The 27496-nt window shown below is 33.2% G+C and overlaps 3 protein-coding genes, 1 long non-coding RNA gene and 1 other non-coding gene across 7 annotated transcripts in view; 2 read left to right on the forward strand and 3 right to left on the reverse strand.

Moving 5' to 3' along the window:
- The window catches only part of LOC105333849 (receptor-type tyrosine-protein phosphatase kappa), a 34203-nt gene extending 21465 nt beyond the window's left edge, over positions 1-12738 (forward strand). Inside the window, exons 1-17 of one of the 2 annotated variants that reach the window (XM_066080905.1) lie at positions 331-486; positions 611-787; positions 3078-3290; positions 3502-3678; positions 3899-4093; positions 4442-4690; positions 5637-5699; positions 7393-7504; positions 7746-8007; positions 8166-8253; positions 8485-8564; positions 8898-8934; positions 9282-9382; positions 10769-10888; positions 11383-11528; positions 12018-12153; positions 12466-12738. In XM_066080905.1, the coding sequence (XP_065936977.1) occupies positions 423-486; positions 611-787; positions 3078-3290; positions 3502-3678; positions 3899-4093; positions 4442-4690; positions 5637-5699; positions 7393-7504; positions 7746-8007; positions 8166-8253; positions 8485-8564; positions 8898-8934; positions 9282-9382; positions 10769-10888; positions 11383-11528; positions 12018-12153; positions 12466-12561 (2316 nt within the window). In that variant the 5' untranslated portion in view covers positions 331-422 and the 3' untranslated portion in view covers positions 12562-12738. Of the gene's footprint in view, positions 1-330; positions 487-610; positions 788-3077; positions 3291-3501; positions 3679-3898; positions 4094-4441; positions 4691-5636; positions 5700-7392; positions 7505-7745; positions 8008-8165; positions 8254-8484; positions 8565-8897; positions 8935-9281; positions 9383-10768; positions 10889-11382; positions 11529-12017; positions 12154-12465 lie in introns of those variants that run through there. The other variant, XM_066080906.1, reaches the window with a different exon arrangement.
- Positions 12739-13873: 1135 nt separating this feature from the next.
- LOC117682121 (antigenic heat-stable 120 kDa protein-like) lies at positions 13874-17928 on the reverse strand. The gene is made up of 2 exons (XM_034449095.2): positions 17632-17928; positions 13874-16397 (listed from the first exon to the last, which is right to left on the reverse strand). Exons 1-2 carry the CDS (start codon positions 17879-17881, stop codon positions 14218-14220), a joined length of 2430 nt encoding a protein of 809 aa, XP_034304986.2. The 5' UTR covers positions 17882-17928; the 3' UTR covers positions 13874-14217.
- A 1148-nt stretch (positions 17929-19076) lies between these two features.
- Positions 19077-20391, reverse strand: LOC105333848 (uncharacterized). The gene is made up of 2 exons (XR_010712639.1): positions 20135-20391; positions 19077-19559 (listed from the first exon to the last, which is right to left on the reverse strand). It is a non-coding gene; the product is annotated as an uncharacterized protein (transcript).
- LOC136274350 (uncharacterized) lies at positions 19556-20347 on the forward strand. The gene is made up of 2 exons (XR_010712641.1): positions 19556-19936; positions 20115-20347. It is a non-coding gene; the product is annotated as an uncharacterized lncRNA (long non-coding RNA).
- A 970-nt stretch (positions 20392-21361) lies between the features above and the next one.
- LOC105333847 (uncharacterized) lies at positions 21362-27089 on the reverse strand. 2 transcript variants are annotated; one of them, XM_034449094.2, is made up of 8 exons: positions 26315-27088; positions 25362-25416; positions 25141-25257; positions 24077-24192; positions 23749-23899; positions 22773-22931; positions 22620-22685; positions 21364-22302 (listed from the first exon to the last, which is right to left on the reverse strand). In XM_034449094.2, the coding sequence occupies exons 1-8, from the start codon at positions 26411-26413 to the stop codon at positions 21872-21874; spliced, it is 1194 nt and encodes a 397-aa protein (XP_034304985.2). In that variant the 5' UTR covers positions 26414-27088; the 3' UTR covers positions 21364-21871. The 2 variants fall into 2 exon arrangements, with proteins under 2 accessions (XP_065936983.1, XP_034304985.2); XM_066080911.1 differs by lacking the exon at positions 25362-25416 and having other exon boundaries at positions 21362-22302; positions 26315-27089.
- Between the last annotated feature and the right edge of the window lie 407 nt (positions 27090-27496).

Below are 27496 nucleotides of genomic sequence, written 5' to 3' on the forward strand. Positions count from 1 at the left end.
TTATATATTGAATAGATATAATTATTTTATGGCGTGTATTGTCTTCTTTACTGGAACATTTCTAATAAGGAAAAATGTTAACGTTATTGAATGATTGGCAATATAAGGTATGTACCGACAAAAGTAAAGCAAACACATTTAAAATGATTCATTTTCTTTAATATTCATTTAGAATGATATGTGAAAAGAAAAAAAACAAACGCTTTACATTAATAAAATACACAGTGAACTAATATTGTTAATTCTTTCCCCCTCAATATCAAAAGTACATTTTTAAACCCACACAAAGCGGACGGAAGAGCATCGGGAATAAATATTCGCAGATCAGAGATGCACTTAGAACCATTATAGAATATTATGACAGTGTTCAGTTGAGGAAGGATTAATTGAAATTAGATACATGTACTGTAAAATAAGACATTATGAAAGATAGAAACGCTTTAGGAATTATTTGTTTAATATTGATTATCAAAATACCCGTTAAAGGTAAGTTTTTAAAGTTTTAGATTTTGTATTTGGTGAAAGATGTTTTCATAACATCAATAATATAATATAAACGAATGCTAATAAATAATATCGATGTCTTTTAATAAAAATTGAAACATGGCAGCCTATGAAATACGAGAGGCCTACCAGTCCTCTACCAATGGGTCGTACGTGGCTTCTCTCGGATGTGATGGTGATATGGACACATTCTCTTTGACAAATTACGGAGACAATGAATCATGGTCTGTTACACTGGATAAAATTTATAAAATCACCTGGATTTTCATCCGCATTAGAGCCGGTAAGCGCTTTCTTTTTTCTGAACACATGTTTTTTTAAAACGAATATATTAGAGAAGTCATTTCTAATGATATAAGAGTAATTAATTAATCTTATATTCCTGGGTGACATAGCATTTCTTTTTTGCGTCAATGAAAAATAATGACGTACCAGACCGGGATTCGAACCCGGCTCTCCTGAATTTCTAATCAGGTGCTCTATCAACTGAGATAAATATATATATATTTATATATATCTGTGTAATTTGATTTTTTTAACAAATATTTCAATTTAATTTAAAGTCAAATAAAAATAAGTCTTTTTCTTATAAACGTTAAAATAAAAAATAACCATTTGTCATATATTTCCTGAAACAATGTTTTTATCATTTAAAAACTTATTTTAAACAAATGGTTTTTCGTCCTTTCGTTTTTTTTTTTTTTGTTTTTTTTTTTTGGCCAAGGGAAAGTCTATCATAATGTATCTGGTATTGATCGTGAAAAATTCTATTCTACATATAGTTGTTGATAATAGCTGATAGCGTCCTCTAGCACCAGCACATATGTTATTTTTAACAAGGAAAATAAAGACAAGAATTAGTCACAAACATTAAAAAACATACAACATTTTTAAAACCAGCTGAGCTAGCTTCCTTTTCTTTTCAAAAATAAACTTGCATATGCTTTTTAAATCAAAGTTTACAAACCTCGAAACTTGCAATATTTATCAGACTTTAATTAAGGCAATCTCTTAGGATTCAATACCTGTGTAATACAAACGCATAAAATCTAACTTCAATAAACAAAAAAGGCAAAAAATGTGCTTTAATAAAAGGTAGGATGCACACAAGTAAACATCCTCTTCAAAGAATTATTTATTTTCACTTCCTTCCTATTGTTATCGAAAAAAATATTAACTCGAAAATTATAGTTGTACACAAATATCTACCTAATACATAAAACGTCAATTTAAAAAATATGGTTGTTTTATGCATTATCTTAAAAAAACTGGAAACCAATCGATAAGTATGGGACATTAATCAATGATATATTTGATATATTACTGGCAAATTAATTCAACAATATAAATTTTTTTTGGTGATTCATGCCAGACATGAAGGGAGCGACATTGCAGAAAAAATAGATAACACACGTTGCTACCTTCATAAGCATTTCATTGTTTATATTTGCATCTTTCCTTTAAAGCTTTAAATTAACAAACTGATGGATATATGTTATCTAAAAAAAAACTGAAAAATTATAATTCTGTGCTAGGCAAATAAAGATATGTTTCTTTCTTTTTATTATAATTTATGAACTTTTGGAATTTGTCAAGTTATTTCAACAATACAAGTACAGTAAAACTGGTTTAGTACGAACACGGGTATAACGAATTATCGGATAAAGCGAATTTTTTTAGTCCCCGGTTAAATCTTGACAAAATTTTTCGGTCATAACGAATTCGGATATAACAAATTTATGGATATAGCGAACTGATTTTGAATCTTGTAGAGGCAAATAATAACTTTTATAACGAATTTCTTTACTGTTTAAAAAGTTTGCACTCGCATTTAACATAATAGTTTGAATAATGAATTGATTTTCATATATTTTTTTTCAATTCACAATCCGATTATTAAAGGTATCAAAGTAATGTATTTTTATTTTAAGTCCCAATTAGCAAAAACTATTGTCTGGTGAAAGAAGACATGTATAGAGGGAATTTGCTATAGGTTGTTTTTACGAATTCGTTATACTGATGTACGAATTACAGATATAATTAACTTAATCAATTGGTCCCTAGAATTCGCTATAACCGAGTTTTACTGTATAATGCTTTTTTGGTGACTCATGATTATGAAGGGAGCGACATTTAAGAAAAAATAAATAAGCTGCGTCGCTACCTTCATAAGCATTTTATTCTTTGTATTTGAATCTTTCCTTTGAAGCTTAAAATAAACAAACCGGTGAACCGGTGGGCATGTGTTCTCTTCAAGAAACTGGAAATCAATTGTTCAGAAAAAATATTTTATTTGTCTCTTTTTGTACGTAAGCCTTCGGAATCTGTCAAATTAAAAGATACATGTACATTACAGATTTAAAAAATGAAACAAAATGTTCAGGTGCCCCACAAGAATAATATTATAAAAACATTATGGTTACATAAGGTCTACTGCTACCTATATTAAATAGAATAGGTTGATATCCTACGAAAAGCTCATCAAGATGCATGCATATAAAAAAAATAACAAAAATTATTATAAACTTAAACTTAAATCAGAGTTACATGTATTGTACAACATTACTTTTCAGGTTCATATGAGTCTAAAATTGAACTGAGTCAACAGGGAACGACATCTGATAAATGTTCAGATATCAAGTCAGATACAGCTGAAATGCCAGAGGTAATTGAGAAGATTGTAACCTGCTCCTATAGTGATGAATCCATATATAAATTAGGAAATAAACTGACCGTCACCAGTATGCAACGAGCTGTCATGCAAGTATTCGAGATCACCGCTTTAGGTATGATTTTCATATTTGTGTTACCATTTGTGAGTTGAGTAATTAGATATGTAAAAAGTTAACAAAAATAAAAACAACCTATCATCATTATCGTGATTATTCATGATGTAAAGTTCTTTAAGGGATGTGAAAAACAATATTGTTTTCAATAATTGCAAATTAAAAATTCAATTAGCCGGATAGCAATGTCTGATCTTAATGAATTTTTCAGGATTTTCCCAGTATGATCCAGAATTAATTCAGAATGTCTCAGATTTTCCTGCATCAAAAGCATTAGACAACGATTTGGAAACTTATTATCATTCTGAATCAAACAGTAATGCGTCGTGGTTTTTGAAATTGAACGAAGTCAAAGTTGTAAAATGGATTCTTATTTCGACCAGAGGAGGTAACAATCTTTATACGGTTGGGTTTCCATATATACATGTATATGCATACACTACATAGAAAATATGGTTAATTTTATGTTTTATGTATTAAAAACCATCAATGCCAAGTTAAATTATTTACTGTATATAGTATTCAAATACAGACAATTTTACCATGAGAGACAAATCATATTTTCCAAAATAAATTGGGTAAAACATGATATTTGTGTTACACGTCAGGTCATTACGAAATACACATAAGTGATGGAAACACCGCTATGAGTTTGACTTCTAGATGCAAAGCATTTAAATTACCTGGAATAATAAAACAGCAGCAGACAGCGATAGAATGCGACGCAGCACTGAGTGGGGATACATTTACAGTGAAAAAGATGGATGATGGGCCATTGAGACTGTTCGAAGTGTATCCTATAAGTAAGTGTATTCGTGTTTTATTGTGACTGTCTAAAATTATTGATAATTATTAATCAACTACTCAATTATCGATATTCTAAGAACATACACGTTGGAAATTTTATCTCAGAAAGAGACCAAGCTGAATTGTGATGGATAGTATCAACATTATTCATAGTATATGTAAAAAGTAAAAATAACTGGATTCACACAGAAATTAAACTGTGATTCTATATGGGTTTTTTCTACTATTCTTTTGTACAAGTTATAATCTTATTAGTAAAAATCCATCGTTTTGAGGTATGATACATGTTAATAAACTCAATGAAGGAAATATTTATTGGAACATAATTTTACATTCAATAACAGTATGCCCTCCAAATCACTTCGGACCAAACTGTGCAAGATGTCGACAGAGTTGTCGGTCCTGTGATTCTATCACTGGGGTGTGTACCCAATGTAATGGTTCGTTCTACGGAGAGTATTGTCAACACGTCTGTACAGAAAACTGTCTGAATACGACATGCGACCAACGGACAGGGTCTTGTAATGGTAGCAAAGATGGATTTCAAGGAGATAGTTGTAACCACGAAATAATTTTGTCTGCAACTATACCAGGTTTATAAAAGTTTTGTAAAGCATTGACAGTTAGAGGCAATTGGAAGTATTTTTCTTTGTAGAGTTATTACTGTTTAATGAATAGTATTTAGCATTTGACTTAATGACGTTAACTGTTTACAGGATTGTTTGTTCTTTTTATCCATAATTGAATTCCGTATGAAAGGGTTATAACTTATGTAGTTTGCTTGAGGTATGACCATCACCTCCATCTTTCGATACATCATATATTAACAAAGCAAGACATTGTATATATATGTTGCTCTTTGCCACCAGCGTGACTTTAGATGTTACACAACATTGTAACACAATACGTAAAATTATGTAAAATAATATTGCGTACATGTAGTACTACAATTGAATTTAGACGCATTTATGCATTTTATATTAATATGATGTAATTGTAATAAATTGTCGAATAGTAATTAATAATTATATACAAATATGAATTTTATTAATTGGCTGTATTTTGAAACTGAAATCAAAATTCGATTACGCAATATCGTAAAACGGATTCTTTGTGGTCTAAAAATCAAATTCAGACCCCATGGGAAAAAAAGAGCAAAGAAATACTGGTGGAAAAGAGCAAACTCATAGCTAACGGGATAAACATATACCCTTCGCTATTTCATTGTTAGAACTACAATTTAATTACCATTAATCTAGTTACATTTATAGGATTTATCATTTGGTTTAACGAAGTTTAAAATATCATTTATTCTTTTAAAATGACAATTTGTTTCTGGGGTTTCTGGTCTTGCTCAAAAACTACAATTTTCACGTTTTACCTTGTTTTCAGTGATCCTTCAATTTTAGAACAGAAAGCTAGTAGTGAAGTTTTGATTGATTGTTTTTTAAATATTCTTTTTGGTATTTGTGGAAAATTTATTTGGTGTTACAAAAAAACATCACGTATCTATTTCATTAAAGTTTATTTAATTTATAGATGAAAAAAGTACGCCTGTTCCTCTGAGTCCAGCGTGCAGTACAACAGTGGTTCCAATGAACAGTAAATAGAAAGATTGTATTTAAATCATATTCCTCCATTTAAATGTATTGGACCAACTATCGAAACCACGTTGTTCATCGCAGGCTTTTTTATTTTGAAAAACTTCGTGCAAAGAACTACATGTAGTTCCTTGTGTTTAAAAAAAAGTATCAGAGGAAGTGATATAAAGTTTAATATATATTTTAAGTTATTTTGAACTTGTTTTTAGAATTCATGTTAAAACATTAATTATACAGAAGGAAAGTAGACGAGAGCCAAAAGATATGTTTGACACATACATGTCTTGGGAATTTTAAGCTTTATAACGTCTAAACATCGGTAAATTTCAAACTCATTGTAGTTGCTAATCGATGTTTATTTTATAGTTAGATAAATTAACACAGATCAGAAATAGATTATAGTATGTCCCAAGTTATTGCTTCCATCAATTTTTGATGATTTTTAATAAAAATACACATACCTGTGAAAGAAATACAATTGAAACCGATGAAAGGGAATATATCCAAGATATCTATATCTTCATTGAGCAGTTATCCCTATTCACTCATAAAATTTCACAGGAACGAACACAATTTTCTTACGGAGATTTGTAATGGGAAATGTTTACATCTTTTCTCCATTCGGAATACACTCGGAATACATCGCACAATTTTTTAACATTATCATCCGGGCTTTTTAATGGCGTGATACAATGCAAAATCTCCGTAGACTTTCAATTTTTGGATGTGTATTGAAACCTGAAGCGGTAGAGGGGGCGTTTCAAAACAGAATATCTGGACATTTTTCATATTAGTAGATGAACGTAGTTTTAGCACAAAGGTATTTACTATTATTGAAATATCAAGCAAAAAGTGGTGGAAGCAAAAACTCGGGACAGAGTATAAACATTTATTTTTTTAACAAAGTGATATATCATTATCACCATTTGAGGTAAATGCATAATATCTTTTAAACGACCTTTATCTATACAGTAAAACTCGGTTATTGCAAAGTCCTAGGGGCCAATGGAATTACTTCGTTATATCCGTAATTCGTTATATCCGTATAACGAATTCATAATAATATCCATAGCGAATTAACTATATACATGTTTTCTTTCACCAGACTATAAATTCATTCGAACTATCTTATTAATTGGTAGTAGAATTGTTTTTTAATCTGTAAAGAAATTCGTTATGAAGGTGTTAAATTTCGTTATTATTCACCTCCACGGGACTCAAAATCAGTTCGCTATATCCGTAAATTCGTTATATCCGAATTCGTTATAACGGTAAAATTTTGCAAATATGTGTTAAGAATTTTACCAGGGATTCAAAAAAACTTCGCTATATCCAAAAATTCGTTATATCCGTGTTCGTACTCAATTAGTTCTACTGTACTTGCTTTGTATCTAATGTGCCAACTCGTGTTGTGACATAGAATCCTGTCTTAGTTAGCAACAAACGTCATTCGTGAAACGAAGAGATTTGCCTATAATTATAATTATCAAAATTATTTAGACCATAGTGGCACTATAATCTTAAATTGATTAACAATGTTTAAGCAAACTTTTTTAAAACCTTTCGGCAACAAAATATGCAAATATGCACTGCATATATATATATATATATATATATATATATATATATATATATATATATATATATATATATATATATATATATATATATATATATATATATATATATTTCAGAATTTATTAACTCAAATAAAGAAAACACCGATCACACCCTAATTGGTTTGTCATGTGTGTTATCTATCCTCACACTTTTAATTGCTGTTGTGGCGATACTTGTTGTTAAGAGGTAAGGCTGGAATTTTCTTCTTCTTCTCCTTCCTCTTGTTTAAAGGAGAGGCAAGCCTTATTTTCTAAGTTCGATTTTCTTTTATAGCACCTGCAGATTGTTGTATTCCTCTCTTGTTTTAATGGTTACGTTATCAGAATCATGGTTAAAATGGTTTACAATTTAAAAGATCTATAGCAAGTTGTTATGATATTCAGGCATGGAACAAACAAATTGAGACAATATGCTTTGTTTTATATAGGAGAGCCGGAAATCTAAAGTTTAAACAAAGTGACACAGTTGGTATTTCATCAAATAATGGTTTGTCATTGGAACTCCGAAGAGAGATCTCCACACACGACTCTGATCTTGCGGAGATTCGGGATGATGACCCTAATGATATGGAGGAGGAAGTGATTACTGTTGAATACAATAACCTGACGTCACAGAGGGTGTCCATAAATAGGTTCATAGAGGACTTACCATACAGGAAAAATAGCGATGCCTTGGAGAGAGAATTCAATGTATGTTTGATTATCTTATTTAGGCTAACTAATATTGCACCTTCGTAATTTCAAACGGAAATTATTATGTTTTTCGAATTTTTATTGTGTAACATTATTTATTTAAGCCCGCAATTGCCTTTTTTATAACGTTAACTAATTGTTATATAATTTTTAAGGATCTTCCAAGTGGATTACTGGAATCCTATTCAATCGCACTGAAAAGTTTCAATCGGAACAAAAATCGATACAAGGGAATATACCCATGTAAATATATATATATATATATATATATATATATATATATATATATATATATATATATATATATATATATATATATATATATATATATATATATATATATATATATATATATGATATTTTGAATTTATCAACCGTTTAACATTATTATATCGTACGACTTTAATCAGATAAACATTTATCTAATGGCTTTTTATATATTTATATTTTTCATCGTTAAATTGGTTCCATCAGATGATTACAATATGGTGAGATTGAGAACAGATGATGATGAGGATGAAACCGATGGATATGTTAACGCCTCCTACATACATGTAAGTAAAGACGATGTCTGTACCAGTGTAGATCAATATAACCTAACTATTATTGTATCATTAAAACACCAATTATATGTAAAACGATAAAACGATATTGGTCTTTTTCATTGACATGATTTTTATCTACCATATATATTTTATTTATTCTCTAAACATGGCTAAAAACGTGACTAAAATATCCAGATGATAAAGGATTATAGTAGATATTGTTATATTTAATAAGTAATTAATAATTGGTATTTTTTACTTCTATATGTTTTTTAGTTTGTAAAGTTTTATGTTTAGTGATAGGGGTGGTTATCATATGCATATTGTTAATATCTTCTTCAGGGTTTTCGAAAAGAACGAGCATATATAGCATCACTCGGTAATATTATTAAAAAATTGTTTTTTATATTTGAAATTTTTAAAGATTTTTTTTCTAACATGTCCTATTGACAAGGAAAATTAAAGTTGATTTATTAAAAAAAAATAATCAAATATTCAATAAAGATACATAATGGACATATCTATACAATTCAACTATACAATTTTATTAGTAAACAGCCATGGCATGCTAGCAGAAAACAATCGTTTTCTAATCAAACCTGCTGTCTTTTTGGCAAATATATTTGCAAACAAATAGCATGCGTGCGGCTCATCGACAAATTAACAGAGTGTTGTCTTTAATGTAATCTTTAGTATGATTTCGAATGATCAATTGATACTTAACAGGTCCTTTTAATCCAAGGACGTTAGAAGATTTCTGGAAAGTTATTTGGCAGAACGATGCCAGTAGAATCGTCATGCTTACCAACACGTTTGAAGGAGATAGGGTGAGTGGGCGGATATGCGTTGTCACTGCCTGTCCAAGTTAGAAAAAAATATTCTTTTTTTTCTTTTCTTTTTTCTTTTTTGTTAATGTGCTCCTTCAGACGAAAGATAGTTCTTATGGTACATTTTCTGTTGCTTTGTACCAATTATTATGAAAGTAAGTTCCGGACGCATCCTAAATTGTCCTTTTTATATGTTATTGACTGACTTTTTACAGTTTGAATATTAGAAGACTTCAAGTATTTTATTTACACAAACACTAAATATGTGCATGTGTATAACGTACAGTATTATATAAATAGTGCATGTTTGGGAGGGTAACAGTTGAAATTGACACCATTGTCAACCGACGCGAAGCGGAGGTTGACAATGGTTTTCGAGGGGTGCCAATTTCAACTGTTATCCTTCCAAACAGGCACTGTCTATTTTATATATTTTACTGAATGTCTTAACATCAAAGAAAAATTCACTGATTCTTTTAGAAATGACGTGAATTCTACGGTGAACTGTTCGCGCATAATTTACGCGCATGTAACAATTTGTTGTGTTACCCGTTACCAAGTGTGTTGCTAACGCTGATGATAGTAGAACGGATGATCAACTGCGTCTTATCCAATCAGATTTCAGTATTTAAGATGAAAGTATAATAAAGTAAATGTTTCACATCTCGAACAATGGAGCTTTGCTAAAACCAATGACTTGGTATGCACAAAGTCCAAGATTCATGGCCAAGTTACCAAGCTATTATAACCATAATCATTGACAATGTTTAGTCCTTTACCAATCATTGTCCAGAAAGGATAAAATCACTCTAATGCTTATAAGAACAAATGAACCCTGCAAACAATAATAGATTACAGTATATCAAGGATTTTTATTATAATTATGAGTTGCAAAAGCTTGTCCTCATCCTTTTTTTAACACTATAGGAAACTAATAAAGATTCTTTCATTTTTTTATATCCTCTGTCCTAAAAGACATGTCAACTAGAATCTTACAAAGCTGTTATTCAATGGATTAGGAGCTATTCATTTCAATTTTGTTTTAGATAAATGTTTAGTTAGAAGAAATGATTTTAAAATTACCATGACCAGAATAAGCTGTGGGGAAATATGTAATTCTTTTGAGTTAATCCTGAAATAATGATGACTAACGCAAAAGAATTGACAAAATACAGATAGAACCACAAAAAGAGTTTAATATCTCGTGTGGAACTTATACAAAGTGTGTTGTTAACCTTTTTCCTCGCCATTCAATTTGGTCCCTTGATTCGCTCGGCACCAAATCTCCTTATCTCCTCGCTTCGCTTGGCACCATACCTCGTGGTACTCGGATTTTACCAACATGTACTTGTAACACTCTCTTAGGATTTGCTATATGTTTTATAGATGAAGTGTCTGAAGTACTGGCCGGATACAGAGCTAGAAATTGGTCCTTTTATCCTAACATTGGACACTGAAGATGTCCATGACCAATATACACTGCGATATTTGATAGTCCAACATCAGGTCTGGGGATCTTTAATTAAATTTTTTTAGAAGTTCATTCTTTAGGAACAGGAATATTCTTAGAGATCGAGTGAATCTGTGATAAAACAATAAAATGTGTCCTTGCGTAATCAGTACCTTTACGATACATTTACTTACCTGAGAGTTAGATAAGGCATTGTAATGTTTTAAAGTTTTAAAAAAATGTCAGCCCCTGACGCTAGTCGGAATACAATTTTTAGAAAAAAGGACAGTTGTTACCTGTGAATTTAAAAGGTTAAGTAATGTACAAAATAAAATGAAAAAAAAAATGATTTATTTTCTCGAATTATGATATTATATAATTTAAGCAAATATTAAAAACGATTTTTATCCTAAGAAAAATGCCCCGCTTGTTTTTGAAATGTTAGTTAATCATCAAATAAATTCATTTCTCTTTTTAACTTCTGCGACATGATTTCTTTATAAACATCTCATAAGCTCAAGTTTGCAAGAACAATTATAACAATTTATAGGAGGAATTCAAGAGAGTGACCCAATTCCACTATACCGCTTGGCCCGACAACTCCGTCCCTGAAGATGTGACATCACTGATACTATTCAGGAACCTGGTCAGGAACGGCATGACGTCATCAGACGGACCAATAGTTGTTCATTGCAGGTATTGATAGTCATTAAAATAGAAAACGAGTATATTACACATTATCATAATTTTAGTGCAAAATGTTCCTTATTTGGTCTTACATCGACTGTAGTACGTTTAATACTAGGTAAACACATATATTTTTACTCCTTGATATCGTGTTACATGTAATGTCTGTTATGTTTACCATATCACAATTACAGTTGTTTCCTAGATAACTTGAGGTGCAATTTCATTTAGGTACAGATGATCTTGAACTATCTATTATGATATTTTTTGACCACACAACCAAAGAAAAAATTGGAATAAAAATGTGTGCTTCGCCAGTGTAACAGTCCCTGTAAGAGCAATGATCATTAAAGTGTAAATGATACTGACTTCATTGATCATTTTGCTCTATCTTAAGATAAGAATAAATGTCATATAGAAAAAGAGATATACTTTCCAGCAAGTGTTTTAAGGTCGTATAGCTGCATCATACTTGCTTATTAAATTTCTTCTGTGTAGTGCTGGAATAGGAAGAACTGGTACGTTTATCGCCCTTGATTATCTCCTGGAAGAGGGCGCTGCTGAACAGATGATCGACGTCAAGGGATACGTAACCTCTCTTAGGCATCAAAGAGGAAAGTCCATTCAAACATACGTAAGTTTATTGAGTGCATCATTATTTAATGTGAATAATAGTACCTATATTCTTAAACAATTTTTTTTTTCAAATCAGATCTACAGAGAATTATTTCATTTTCCTATTCAATTGTTATTATACACTAAGTTTAATGTGTGTTCGTACGAAATGTGGAGATAAGTAATCGAGGCGCTGGCCATATTGCCGAATATTAATTCACATCACACGAACATAGAGCTATATCCAGCAGTCACATGTCATGTTTAAACCAATGAAAGTGACATTTCAGTCCGAGGTTAAACAATTATAGCAATGCTTTGTTAATTTCAGGAACAGTACATCTTCCTCCACGATGCTGTGGTTGAGGGATTCGCAAACAACACTGTCACTGACAGTGTCAGGCAGAGCTGTCTCTCTGTGTTATAATGAACTTAAATGTAAACAAACAAACAGCAGCATCCAAAAGCTGTCTCTGTATTATAGTACAAGTAGACTGGTTTACTCAGAAACAACTCTGTCCCATAATTATTGATGCCTTTCGATGTTATGTGGAAATATTTAAAATTGATCTGAATATTAATAATAAAATTGGAGTTAAATTTATTTTGAAAAAGAAACTCGTCATATTTTAACCACATAGTAAAGATTTACATGTAGATATGCCATGTATCTTTGACTTGGATTGACCAGTCGGCTGACCACGCGATGGTTTCCACACACCTATGTCTATGAAGATTGTGTCAATACCACGTTAATATCATTTAGAGTTTGTATGGCGCTCAGTTTAAAATTTATGATACCTACATTAGGTGGTCAATGTCAATCGAAACTGTCAATTTATCATATGGGTATAAGTTTATAATATATTGTTTGTTTATTACGTATTGAATTTTTTCCATTTTATTTAAACTTGCTATCAACGTTCTGATTTAGAACGTGATAAAGTACGAAAATAACCAAAAGATTATTTTTTTATGTATATTTGTATTTGGATTATTTACATGTAGTTGTATATAGTTTATTGAATGTGCGTTAAATAAAGTACAAGAGATGTATGTGTACACGTGATGTGTTACCTTTCATTAATTGTCTGTGTAGAAAATCATTGATCAGACCATATTTTGAATTTTATTTCATAGGATTTTAATTCATTTGAAACGAAGTGCTATCAATATATGATTAACAAACCTTAAAAAAAAACAGTATTCTTTGGACAATGTTTTAATGAAAAATATTCAATTACATGTCTGAAGACTTTCAGCCTGAGAAATATTTTTAGTTACCATCAGAAGCATTAATTATGCCGTAATTTTTCGATAATAATCAATGTAATACTAGTATACCATTGTTAAGAGAGCACTATTGCTATGTACTCCTTTATAACAAGGTTGGGGTTTTTCGAAATTCTTGTGATTTTGTTTTTTTATAATCAATTCAATTCATGATGATTTGCAACAAAAAGGTTTGAAGTTTGAAATAGCAAATTATTTGTAAAATTCGATAACTATACAAACAACCACACCTGTAAATGACTTTCACGATTAGTACTTTATAAATGTTTTAGAAATGGTATAACTCAGAAAATTAGGAATTTCATAACTATATATACAAATATATTATTTTATAATTACATTTCCTATTTTTCTGCTAGTATTCTGTTTTGAAGTGATTTGTTCCTGTTTTGAAACGTTCTCTATGATGCTTTATTGTTTTCATTGGTCTTAACAAAACAACACTCTCCCCTGTAACATTTTAATGAGATAACGGGTCTATCATGGAGTGCAATCGCTACATTATACACTGACACTTTTTTGTGCATCAATTATTTTAGATCACTCAAGTAAAACTTTGTTTCGTTAGTCGTGGTATTGATATCCATGCAACTAAAAGACTTTTCTGTCTGCCACTGGTCCTGTCATTTAATGTCCCTCATAAATAGTTATTTCCATTGAGTCGGGGTTGATATTTTTTCCAATACATGTAACTGATGTTTCTCTTCAATGTTCCACACAATACTCTCTTCTTTCAAAATGACTCGTACAATTTTTACAATGTTCAAATTTTACTACGGATCAGTTAATATTAATCAGGTTTAAGAGTGTCTGTTTCAGAAGTGTTCTGCGCTGATATTGCTGTATCAGTTATTAGATGATCCTGTGATTGAGCTTTTCCCCCGGTCGTTATATTTGTGCCGAGCGGTGATACATCTAAGCGATTCGTTCCACTGGGCTCGTTTGATGAGATTTCCTCACCGTATGTTTCATGGATAACTGTTGGTGCCTTTCCACCGTCTATGTTTTCACAAACGACAGCTGGTAAAAATGTTTCTACATCAAGTGCTGCTTGAGCAACCGGTGACAATATTTCATCGGCAACTGTTTCTTGATCAACCGGTGACAATATTTCATTAGCAATTGTTTCTTGAGCAACCGGTGACAATATTTCATCGGCAACTGTGTCTTGATCAACCGGTGACAATATTTCATCGGCAACTGTTCCTTGAACAACCGGTGACAATATTTCATCGGCAATTGTTTCTTGATCAACCAGTGACAATATTTCATCGGCAACTGTTTCTTGAGCAACCGGTGACAATATTTCATCGGCAACTGTTCCTTGAACAACCGGTGACAATATTTCATCGGCAATTGTTTCTTGGAGAACCGGTGACAATATTTCATCGGCAATTGTTTCTTGAGCAACCGGTGATAATATTTCATCGGCAACTGTTTCTTGAGCAACCGGTGATAATATTTCATCGGCAACTGTTTCTTGAGCAACCGGTGACAATATTTCATCGGCAATTGTTCCTTGAACAACCGGTGACAATATTTCATCGGCAATTGTTCCTTGAACAACCGGTGACAATATTTCATCGGCAACTGTTTCTTGGAGAACCGGTGATAATATTTCATCGGCAACTGTTTCTTGAGCAACCGGTGATAATATTTCATCGGCAACTGTTTCTTGAGCAACCGGTGACAATATTTCATTGGCAATTGTTCCTTGAACAACCGGTGACAATATTTCATCGGCAATTGTATCTTGGGCAACCGGTGACAATATTTCATCGGCAACAGTTTCTTGAGCAACCGGTGTCAATATTTCATTGGCAATTGATCTTTGAACAACCGATGACAATATTTCATCGGCAATTGTATCTTGGGCAACCGGTGACAATATTTCATCGACAACTGTTTCTTGAGAAACCGGTGACAATATTTCATCGGCAACTGTTTCTTGAGCAACCGGTGACAAAATTTCATCGGCAACTGTTTCTTGAACAATGGGTGACAATATTTCATCGGCAATTGTTTCTTGGGCAACCAGTGAAAATGTTTCATCGGTAATTGGTTCACTAGTTAACGGTGTCGAAATGATTTTGTCATCTGTTTCATGAGATTCTGAAGTGGGAATTTCGCCAATTATGGTTTGATGTGCATCACATGAAGATATTTCTCTTTCATTTATGGCAGTAGTATACGGTGGCAAAATTTCACTAAAAACTGGTCCATTAGCGGCCGATGAAGACATTCTTTTCGGAAAAGTATTATGCACTTCCGGTGAAACAATGTCGCAATCATCTGTTGTATGATGACAAGGTGACGATATTTCTTGAAGTTTTTTGAGGACTACTGGTGACAAGATCTCGCAATCAATTATCTTACGAGGATGCGGGCGATTCTGAATCTCATATTCTGGAGTAATCTTTTGCGTTACTTCTACGTCCATTTTTTCACAAGCATTCGGTGAAGGTATCTCTCCGTCTTCCGCTTTTTGATCATCCGGTGAGAGAATTTTCCCTGCATTTGTTTCATGATGATCACGTTTTAATATTTCTCCTCTAATAATTTTATCGGAATTCGATGAAAATATTTCATTGTCTGGTAAATTGCTTATAACTGTCGACTTTGGCAATAAGATTTTCTCTTTTTCTGTTTGCTGTGAATTTTGTACTGAGAATCGTTTCCCGTTATTGGCGTCATGATGATCTAATGGACAGCTTTTCCCGTCAACTGTCTGATAATGGTCTGGCCTGTAGATAACCTTTGGTACGGGGCTCATTTGCACAGTATTTGGTCGCACGGACCAAGGGCTGAATTCTTCACCTTTGACCCTTGCCAGATTCGGCGGTAGTCTCAGTTCAAATTTCCCGCCGCCAATATGTGGATACGTCGCCGCCATTGGCGATAATCCGCCATTAGAATCAGTCTGTGAAGCTTGGCTAGGTGTATCAACGTAAGCCAGTCTTCTGCTCAAGCCTTGTAACGAAATCATAAAAACTTTTATGTAAAAGATAGATAACATTGGTCATTCCTAAATTGTTACCTCACATCTATGGACGACTATACTAACCCGACAGTAGGCATCAAACCTAATATAAGTACAGGAGTTTTTATAATCAGCTAAGCAAAAACCCTTAATAACAAGATACAATTATATTTTGATTTGATTTTCCGCATGTCACAAAAATTGCAAACAACTTGGTAAACATTTAACATTCATTTTTATCCGCGACAAATATCCATACGATTTAAAGAAATCATGTAGAAAAAAGAGCGAAAAGATTAAAGTCCTTGAGATAAAAACAGGATACCTATATATTTTAAAAACTACGTTACACAATGCTACATGTATAGCCTGTCCCAAGTTATTGTTTATGTGTTACGTCAAGTACGATTGAAATCGATGAAAGGGGAAAAACCAAGATATCTCAGTTGAAACATTTTGGTTTTTTTTACATTGTACTTGTTTGCGTTAAAGTTCAATATGCGATAATTTATCTTGGTAATTATAGTTATTTCACAGTTTATATATGACATTTTATTTGGATAAGAGATTGGAGAGAGAGAGAGAGAGAGAGAGAGAGAGAGAGAGGGGGGGGGGTGTTATATGTTACGAATTAAAGCTAACTTTTAAAAACCAACTTTTTGTGATTTGTGACTACTAGCGTTCTGAAATTTATTATTTGGCTCTGTCAAATTTGCTGTACGATGTACAAAATTTTGATAATTTTGTATACCTACTTTTAAAAAGAGTCCCAAAATTTGAAATCATTCAATAAGTCATAATTTTAAGAGGAGTCTTCCTCTCCTTCCCAGTTAGCGTTGATTATATAATTTAACTAGTATTGAGTGAATAGAGAATTGAATTGAAATTATTTTAATCCCAACACAGAATGGCCATGCAAATATAATGGAGATGCCTGAAAGAAATCGTGCTTTAAAAATAATCATATCATCATAATTGTATAAATTATTTCATAATTACATGTACTTTTTAATTATCAGGGTATTATCAAAGAGCAACATTCTATCAATGACACGTTTACTTTAGAAATCTTAAAAAAGATGTTGATATTTTAGTGCAAAAAGGTATCACTTTCACCGTACGTTTGCTTCAATCTTATGAATTCTACAGGGTTCCATTTTAAATCATAAAGGATTTTTAACAAATTAAAGATATTCACAATGAGAAATTAGCAAAGAACATTACCTATAATTCTTTGTGTTCTGTGTATATCTCTAGTCTTCAGATATCTCAGTATGAAAACAGACACTATCAGCAGAACCAAAGATACCAAAGTGGACACTGCAATCAAAATGGCGATATACCACGTGTTGTTCCCGTGATCGTGGCCCTGACAGCACCACTGGTCATTCGCCACACCGCAGCAAGCCTCGCCATCATCACAATACAGAATCCCGTTGATACCAGTGACGTTATTGAAGCACACGGTATGCATTGCATTGTTCAACTCACGTTACCATTTTTAAAGCTAATGTTGCTACATATGTACGTCATAGATGGTTTGACGTCAAGTGTCACTCAATTTCCAGCCCTTTTATATACGTTGTTAAATGAGGACAACTTTGATTAAACTATTGAGTGAATCTATGGATTAACCATTTGACAGAATAAAAATAAATACAAATATCGTATTTTATCGAAATGTTGTACTTTATGTATACATCAGACTCGGAAGATGTAAGGGAGATCATCTACTATCCGCTGAAAGAAGTATGCGAAAAAACATTGTGTGTGTATTTCGAGAAATACAAAAATGATTGAAGAACAAGCATTATAATAGATAATCTTTTATTTTTAAATCATACATATAAAATAAACCTCATTTCATCTGTCATGTTGTAAATTTTGAATTTACTGGGTGGGTGTAAATACAAAATTTACAACATGACATGTTGTAATGTTGTAAATTTTGTATTTACACCCACTCAGTAAATTCAAAATTTACAACATGACACATCCCTCAGAATCTGCTAATTAGATTTCACACTATAATTTTTTAAGGGACCTATCAGTCGCTGTCTAATGTACCATGTGTTTCTAATCACAAAAAATATTTATTTAGAATCAATGGTTACTGCATAGTGATTTATAATTAATAAAAATAATTGTATTTTAATTGGTATCAAAGTCAAATTCCAGTAGTGCGTTCTGCACACTTTGATTCCGTTAAATTATTTTTCGGAGAACGAGGAAGGATACAGGAAATATATATAAATAACTGACTAGTGTCATAAATTAATTTTATAAAAATGTAGAATATGTACAGGAGATGTTCTAGGGAGGCCTATAGGACCATGAATTGCCGGCAAATACATTTTAAACTTTATTAATTGTAAAATTGATATTGATGGCAACATACCGTCATTAATCTGGAAATATTTTCCCAGGCTGGAGGGGGGGGGGGGGGGGGGTCCGAGGAATAATTTCCTTGCGGGGGGATGGATAGGTTCCTAAACTTATTTTTAGTAATTTTACTTTATGAATTTTCTAATAAATAAAATTGAAATTTCCAAAGAGGTTGCAGGCCTCACCCTCGAACCCCCCCCCCCCCCAAAAAAAAAACCTCTAGACCAGTTCATATCATAAAAGTAAAACATAACGTAACATGAGACAGACACAACAATTAAAAATACAGATAAAAATATTTTAATATTTACACATTTTCCTCAAGATTTATCTATACAGATCACACTTCGGTGGGATGTAATCAAACGGAGGAGGAACGTTTCCATGCACGCCGCCTGGTGGTGGAGCCATCTCTCTGTGTGGTGCAGGCACCATCTGGTCAAACCCCAGGGGAGGCGCTAATTGTTGGGCTGGTCCGTGTGGTCCGTATGGTGGGGTGGGGTGGTTGGGTAAGGGATAGGGAGGGTGGGGCTGGGTATGACCTTGGTTCGTGTTGTGTGCCCCGTAGGTGGGTTGGCTCCCCGGGTACGGTGGAGGGGCTCCTGGCCAACGTTGGTCGGGTTGAGGTGATTTGATTGGCGGAGAGACAAACACCTGCCCCCCTGACACGCGTTCCCTTACAGCTGCTGCTGGGGGCACGGTGTTGTAATTGGGGTTAACGTGCACGGTAGGATGCGTCCTGTTACTGAAGACCCGGGGTACTCTACCTAGAATATAAGTTCTCAATTCTTGGTCAACAGCAATACAGCTCATATGCATGTACAAAACAATTAATATAAACATATTAATATAAATGTGAACGGGTCCCTTAAAAAAGGCAAAGAGGAGTTTTACATAGTAAAATTCTGTAGGAACTTTTCTCTTAAGATACAATAAAAGGAACATTTCAATATAAAATAACATATATTCATCTTCTATCTCTAAAGTACATAAGCGTCTTTCTGATGGAATATTGATGCTGATTGCATCTACCAGAGGCGTATTCAACAGAGCGAGCGCTCGCCAAAATTCCCTATACCCGAAACACAAATTTTGGCGATCGCTCGCGAGCACTCTCTCTGCTGAACACATCTCAGTTTCGACGGTAAGACAATGCTATGATAATCTTAATTCACATAATTATAAGTTTCTTATATTGTATAGGAATTAAGTACGACATCGTTGAGGAAATATTCAAGAATGTTCATTACCAGCAATAGACTTTAATCATTATATAAAATGGATTGCGTTATAATTACATATTGGTACTTATATTCCATAAGACGCGGGCGACTGATCTCACCTGTGACTCGGCCAGGCTGTCCTCTGCTTTTACAACACACACATTTGATAACCAACAACGTTATAAACGTGACGAACATGAGAGAGAGGACTATAGCAGCGATGACGCCAAAATCTACGCCAGAATCCACAGTACCGTCCCAACAACAATACTCATAGAACCCGGAACTACAGCACACCTCGTTCTCGCTGCAGTATTCGAATCCAGACCGTGTCCAACAAGTTTCAGTAGTGTGCATTTTGAATGTTTATCGTGACGTTATTACAACCCTTGGATATTGTGACGTTTTTGTACGTAAAATAACGCATATATTTGGCGGAAAATCTGAATGTACAATAATTTAAAGCACAACAAATTTCAATAATATGACGAAAAGATAATATATTACGATTGTTGAAAATAAAAATTAAGACAGGCCTTGAGTCTTCACATTGTATTATCTTTCTTTTAATATATTGGCTTGTAGAACGACAGCCGCCACGAATCGTACACTGACACAGTGCCACTTGTGATTCATTGTTTTCTTGGTCGGCAATTCCTATTTGCGATAAAAAGTATAATACACGAGTTACTTAACACTGCTTACCTCCTTGTTTCTTTACACATCGGTATTTCTCAATTTCCGATTGTTTTACGCAGATTTGCTTTTAAAATACCACTCTCCAAATATCTAGTTTTAACTCATTATTCTGAAAGGTGAATTTACCTTTCGTCTTTCATAATTTTAAACACCATAGATTTCGATTTCGCCTACATATAAGGTTCTTTGCAAGTAGTGACAGGATCGGGTAAAAGTTAAAATCCCAAGGTTTTCAATCTTATCTTTTATTTTTTATAGTAGTTTCTTTCGAAAATGATCTAGAAACTTTTTGGTTGAAAATACGCCACATTATAATAGGTGTTAGATTATTATGATGTATCTAACGAGAATTTCACTTGAATACTATTTTTCATTCTTGAAATTATTAAGTTACTGTATGGTTTGTATATCCATTTAGACACAAATAACCGATACAATAAACTTTGGCTTATAAAAAGTAGATTGAGCGAACTAACTATTTGCATTTTCTATCTTTCAAGCGTTGCTCGGCCTAAAAAAAAACAATGGCAACACAAATATTAAACAAATTGCTGAGGAATAAGTCTTCACTGTAAGAAATAATCGAAATCAGAAACTATTTGATAAGATAGTGTTTAATGCTTTAATTTTCATAATAATCTTTATTTTTGCGTAGTTTCGCAAACTTCGAAATCGCCAAATGGAAATAATACAATTTCCATTCACACATGTGTGTACATAAAAATAAATCTTCATAATTTATCAATTATTTAGCAAAAATTCTTTATTAAATAAAATAAATATAAATTTCCTACAGTTACATATGTACTTGGATACAGAACGGAAACAAGCAGACACAACTAAGTCCGTTTTAAGGTGTAACAGTGTTGCTGCTGAAGTTGTACGTTAACCTTTCTATCAAGATCAATCCGTTCACAATATCACACGGAAACATCGTTCCTCCTCACAACTGTGACCTGATCAGTTCACCTGTCACTGTGACGTAATTCACAGCGGAAACTTTAGGATACACAATATAAACATAATTTGTGTCCGGAGATTTCGCCGGAAGGCAATGTTTAGGTTTTGGCGGGAATCTTAGAACACATCCCCTGGCCTCTTAATGTGCGGGCAAAGGAAACGGAGAAATGAGAACAGTTTTGGGCTCCATTTGTCTCTCACCCCTTGTCTTCGTGTGTGGTGAGGAATTTATTTATCCGGAGGATTTCTTCTTCTAGATCCTCTGTCTGTACAGAAGTCAAAGATGGACTCTCTGATAGAGGGGCATGAAACCATGGTAACCGTTCACACTCTATATCATGCTCCTTCATTTTGCCATCTCCAGTTGGTTGTTTTTCCGATCTAATGTCTTCTTTATAGTCCTGAGGTTCGGCGTACAACACCTGATAATCCGAATGAAATCCGGAATCGTAACTGTCCATGTGATGAAAGCAAGGTGCACACTGCGGAAGTGACGTCATAGTCTCACATTCAACGATGAAGGGCACACAGACTTCCTGGCACCATTTTTTCTGTGTGTCGTCACGTGAATAGGTAGATGTTTTGACTTCCGTATATTTCTCATCTACTATCGGATCCTGTAACTGTTCTGTAAAAGGTTGAATATATCATAAGATTATTACATAGTATCAAAAAGGTCCGGTTTTGCGTAATTTGAGAGCATGGTTGTTGTTTTTTTTTAAATTGTTGCGCTATTCCATCGTAATTAAAATTGGATTTGAAAACATCAAAAACAATCATTATGTTTATTTCAATTACGATTACATGTTCTTTAATTATCTTAAACAGAAGATAAATGCTTGCTAAATTCATATGATTTAATCTTCGAAAATTTCCCTTTCTTCAATATTATTTTCTACAATGATATAGAATCTTGTTGTTTATTATAAGATAAAACACACTTACCTTTGGTTGCCAGGCTGTTGTTCCGAACTGCCTTCACTCCGCGTTTCCTCAAACATGAGTCCATCGCTAAAAAATAAATTCAAGTAGATTGGGAAAAAAATAAATGAACGATTATTATCGAGAGTTTAATATCTTACAAAATGCAACCACTACCTTTTAACTTAAGGTAGACTGGAATTCCTACGGACGATATGATCACAATGACAACTGCTATGATAACGAATGGAATAACCCCCGGTCCCTCCTCTGTAACCTTAGCCGGCTGCGACACCCGTGTAGTTGGTAACTTCCTGGAAGGGTTCGGGAATGTGTCTAAAATGAGAGAACTATATCATAAATGAAATAATTCATAATTATATATTTATGCGTGTAATTGAAGCTTTTGATCAATCTCAGTAACATATAATAATGCTGCAAATCATTTGCTGGTTAGTTGCTGAAGTTAACAAAAGGTGTTTTTTATCAACCAGCAAACAGAGTGATAAAAATACCTACATGTACATATTGGTGTGTCGATCCACCAAACGAGTTTAATGCATTTCGCTGTATATATCACATCTTTGTGGACGTAGGTCTTATATCGGCGTGTCTTGGTTGTGATGAAATTATCAAATTTTACGCACTTGATTTAAAGTCAGGAGAAAAATGAACAACAAAAGGTCAAGGCATATACACGGAAATGACAAAAAGGTGTGCAACAGGGGGTGTAACGAACTTAAAAAAGTTAATACCCCAGTACTGGTGCTTATTTACAAGTCATGTTCAGTTTTAAGCAAAAAAGAAGTACGTTTTTTCTACTCCATTAATGACACAAACAGTGCGGCGCCGTTTTTCTATAGTGCGGCGCCGTTTCTCTATAGTACAGTTTTCAACATGATCATTTTAAATATTAGAAAAGGAAATCAAAGCAGTCTTGGACGGACACCTAACTTACATCTCGGTAAACAACTGATCTATTTATTTATATACATTGTTCTTCCTTTTTGTTTGCTTTGAAGAGAATGCAGTGTGAAAGGGAGAGAAAGAGTGTGAAAGTGAGAATGCCAAACAATCCTTATGTATTACATTGTTTAAAAGCATATGTGATTGTGAAAATGGAAAAAAAAATAAAACAAAAAAAAAAACTTACATTTCGGAATGAAAATGGAGATATTGTCTCTGATGACCTTGTCTGTAAGGTCAAGGTTGATTGACTTCGGTAGACTAGTGACGTACACTCGAAGATGGACAGCTTTCGAGAATGGGTTGTTATAGTGACACGTCAGCTGATATGTTATCTTCTGCAAGAGACAACTTCATAAATTTAATATTCTCTCTCTCTCTCTTTCTCTCTCTCTCTCTCTGCTAAATTTTCTTGCGGTTATTGTGAAAAATGCAAATGACTGATAGTACAAATAATTATACATTATAGCATACATATGTACTAGACTTTTTTAATCTTCAATTTGCAAAAATACCGTTGCGTTTCCCATATTGAAGATTAAGTTATTTTCTCTGAGGTCCATAACGAAATTATGAAAGACATCCCCATCCTCAAACTCGATCTGAAAGCCAAGCAGATCTCGGACTGAGGCTACAAAAATGACGAAAAAATTACGTACTAATGATTATCTTAAGTTTTCTCTAAATGTTAAACATCCTTGTGGCCATAATTGAGCTCACATATGATCATAGTCTCATTATACTACCATAGAATATTTTTCTTTTTTAAAAGCGAGACTGAGACTTTTCAGCTTGTCTTAGCTGCATGGCTTTGGGGCCAAATCTAGACCAAATTGCAAGAATGAATTAATGTTAGAATTACCAATGCATTCTTTAAAGATATTAACTTAATACTGATTTTACAGAGAATTACAGAAGCTTCTTATTTTATTTTATTTTTTCAAACAGAAAAAAATACCACAAAATACTTTAAAATAAAGAGCGTGACTTCATTATGAACTGATCTAAACGGACGTATGTGAACCATAGAATTTATACATTTAATATACACATGCATACAAATACATGTATATTCCCAAACGTAAAATGACACCAAAGAGTGCATAAATTAAAGTGGGGAGGGGTGTTCACAAAAAGAGCAAAGTAAACATTTGTGTGAAATATCTCTGTAAAATTCAGATTAGAAACCAGTGCTACAGTGGAACAAGTGACGTAAACGTTACGTAACAATATTGATGGACCACTTGTAAAATGCTTAAAACTAATTAATCTAGTCTGAATAGCACACACTGAAATGAGTTTCATAATTTGGTTGCATCGGTTGTACAACGTGTGAATAGAGAGCAAAATCGTTAATATTGGATGTAATCCACAAACATGTAGTCCTGTAAATAACATTGAAGTCGACTACGGTCACGATCTAAGGCAGTTGTTTCTCTTGATGTCTGGAGTAGCAACCTTATCGCCAACATGCATAGAATCTCATCCCTATAGCACATACAGTTCTTTATTAATACACAGTTGATAATGATAATTATATTTTCAAATTACCACTTCATATTTCATAGAACTGACTTACAATCATCTGGTCCTCTCCACTGAAGCGTAAAATCAGTGACGTCACCGTTCCGGTTGACTGAATACCGTAACGCCGTAGGTTCTGATGGTCCTAATTTGTTCGTCCATTCCCATATAGCTATAAAAAAAGATACAAAATGTCAACAATTTTTAAAATGGATGGATTTATTTAATGAAAAGTATGCATCTCTTTTTTGAGAATCGATGTAAAAAAATACGTACATTCCTCATCGTCCAACATGTGTTGTTGGTTAATCTTGCAATGTTTTAGTTCGCTCTGCACATAAATAGAAATAAACTACTAGTACAAAATGATATTCCACTCTATCATTTGAGTTAAAGTTTTCAATAAGACTAGTTAATGATGACAACATTCATTTTTGAATAACAAATAAGAAAACTGACATAAAAAACACCAAACAAAGCGTGAGTTTTTACGTGAGCAACATGGAGGCTGAAGGATATAGAATTGTTAAAATTATACTGACTTTTGCTTGATCTCTTATATCAAAGCAAAATATGTGTTTTTCTTTTCGACCGCCTTCCTTCTCTAGAAAATGCCAAATGGAACAGATGCACATTCTATCCACAAATAACATGATTTAAAAAATACTTACGAGTACTCAAACGGCAAGTTGTGAAATAGGGGTAGGAAACCATATTATTATGAAGTCATATCAAATCTCGCTTTAAATTTTTTAAAAAGGGTTATTCTATTTAGAATAAGACGGAGAAGCAACTTAATTTGGTTGTTAAGTGAATTGCTCTGAAAGCAAAATAAACATTTTCTATGTTAAAAAATTTATTTCATATTGGAGGCAATGCCGCAAAAGAAAAGTATCAAAAACAAATTTCATGTTTAGAGATATTGCTCTATGACTTTATTTGAATTTAAGTTTGGTTTCTTTATTGGACTTTGTAAAAAACAAAGATGGGTACATCGTGTATTCCTTAGATAACATACATGTAAATACCATCATAATATGGATGAAATGTCCCTTTAATGCATGAAACTTTAGAAAAATGTTTAATTGGGACGTTTTCACCTTTAGTTACGGAATGACACGTTTTTAATTGATCCGAAATGAAACCGTTGCACGTTTGCTTAAGCGTAGTTTACGAGAAATAGAGCGGTCATTTCTTATCTGTGTGTCAACTTAGAAATGAACACTTACGTCTGTCGTACATTCCGTTCCCAAATTACATGCGAAACGAGTCAGGAACCCCTTGGTCACAGGGAAAAGAGTGACCCACAGGAAAATAGAGCCCCTCATTGCTGGCACCCTGGTCTATTGTCTCGTCACACAGTATCTCTGACTCCCCACGCCGATATCCCCCGGACTATAGAGGACATATCTGTAGACTCTTAAACACTCTTGTTTTATCCACTGCGACAGATAACGAAAGTTTACCGATCCGAGTTCATCTCATAAAGTCGGGGTCGAGATTCTGTTTGGCTCTCCATTAATCAGGCACCACGTGTCGTGACATGATGATGGGATTTTATCCCAGTGTCTAGCTGGTCTTTCTGATATTTCCTTTCCAATCAATTCCTGTGCTTACAAAAGCCATCTGTGGAGTTAATAAAAGGCATGACTTCTAACGCAAGTTGACTGTTATGGAATATTTCATCACGATTTTCCGAAATGTTTTTTTCCGCACATTTTGCTCAAAGTATTCAATCACCATCGTTGATAAAGAGAGAGAGAGAGAGAGAGAGAGAGAGAGAGAGAGATAAACTACCACTAAAGTTTTGTTTTATTTGACCTTCAGTAAAGATACTCCCAATCTTTTAAGTTGAATTATCTACGTCAAATAATTGTGAGTAAATATCTCAAATAAACGTATCAATCCCAAACCCCGGGCCTTAGTTTTTGGCAGTTTAAAGTAATCGCACAACATAAAAAGTGTCCAAAGAAGAGATGAAGTGTTTATACATATGTCTCAATGTTAACAACTATTCACTTAAAGAAATCATTAGTTTAAAAACATGCAAGGATGTTCGGAATCAGCCGATTCGTAAGGGACTCAACTGCTAACCTTTGTTCATGTTTTATTCCTTGAGAACATTTCTATTAGATTACAGATGTTTTGAAACAGATATTTATTTATTATTGTAATTATATATATTTAAACAATAGATGTCTTTAGTGTTTCAGACGGATATGATTAAAGCAATCGTTACAGAAAAAATGACAGAACCCGTGGTGAAAAGAAATGTCCTACCAGCTACAATGTATTAGATGTTTTAATTAAGCATTGAATCATTATTTTTTGAAAGATGTGGTCTCATAACTGCAACGGTGTGTGCATACAAATTGAATAACGCGCGCTAGCGCGTTATGAAAATTTGTTTG

Source organism: Magallana gigas, chromosome 4 (genome assembly GCF_963853765.1).
Source record: "Magallana gigas chromosome 4, xbMagGiga1.1, whole genome shotgun sequence".
In the NCBI taxonomy this organism is placed as follows: domain Eukaryota; kingdom Metazoa; phylum Mollusca; class Bivalvia; order Ostreida; family Ostreidae; genus Magallana; species Magallana gigas.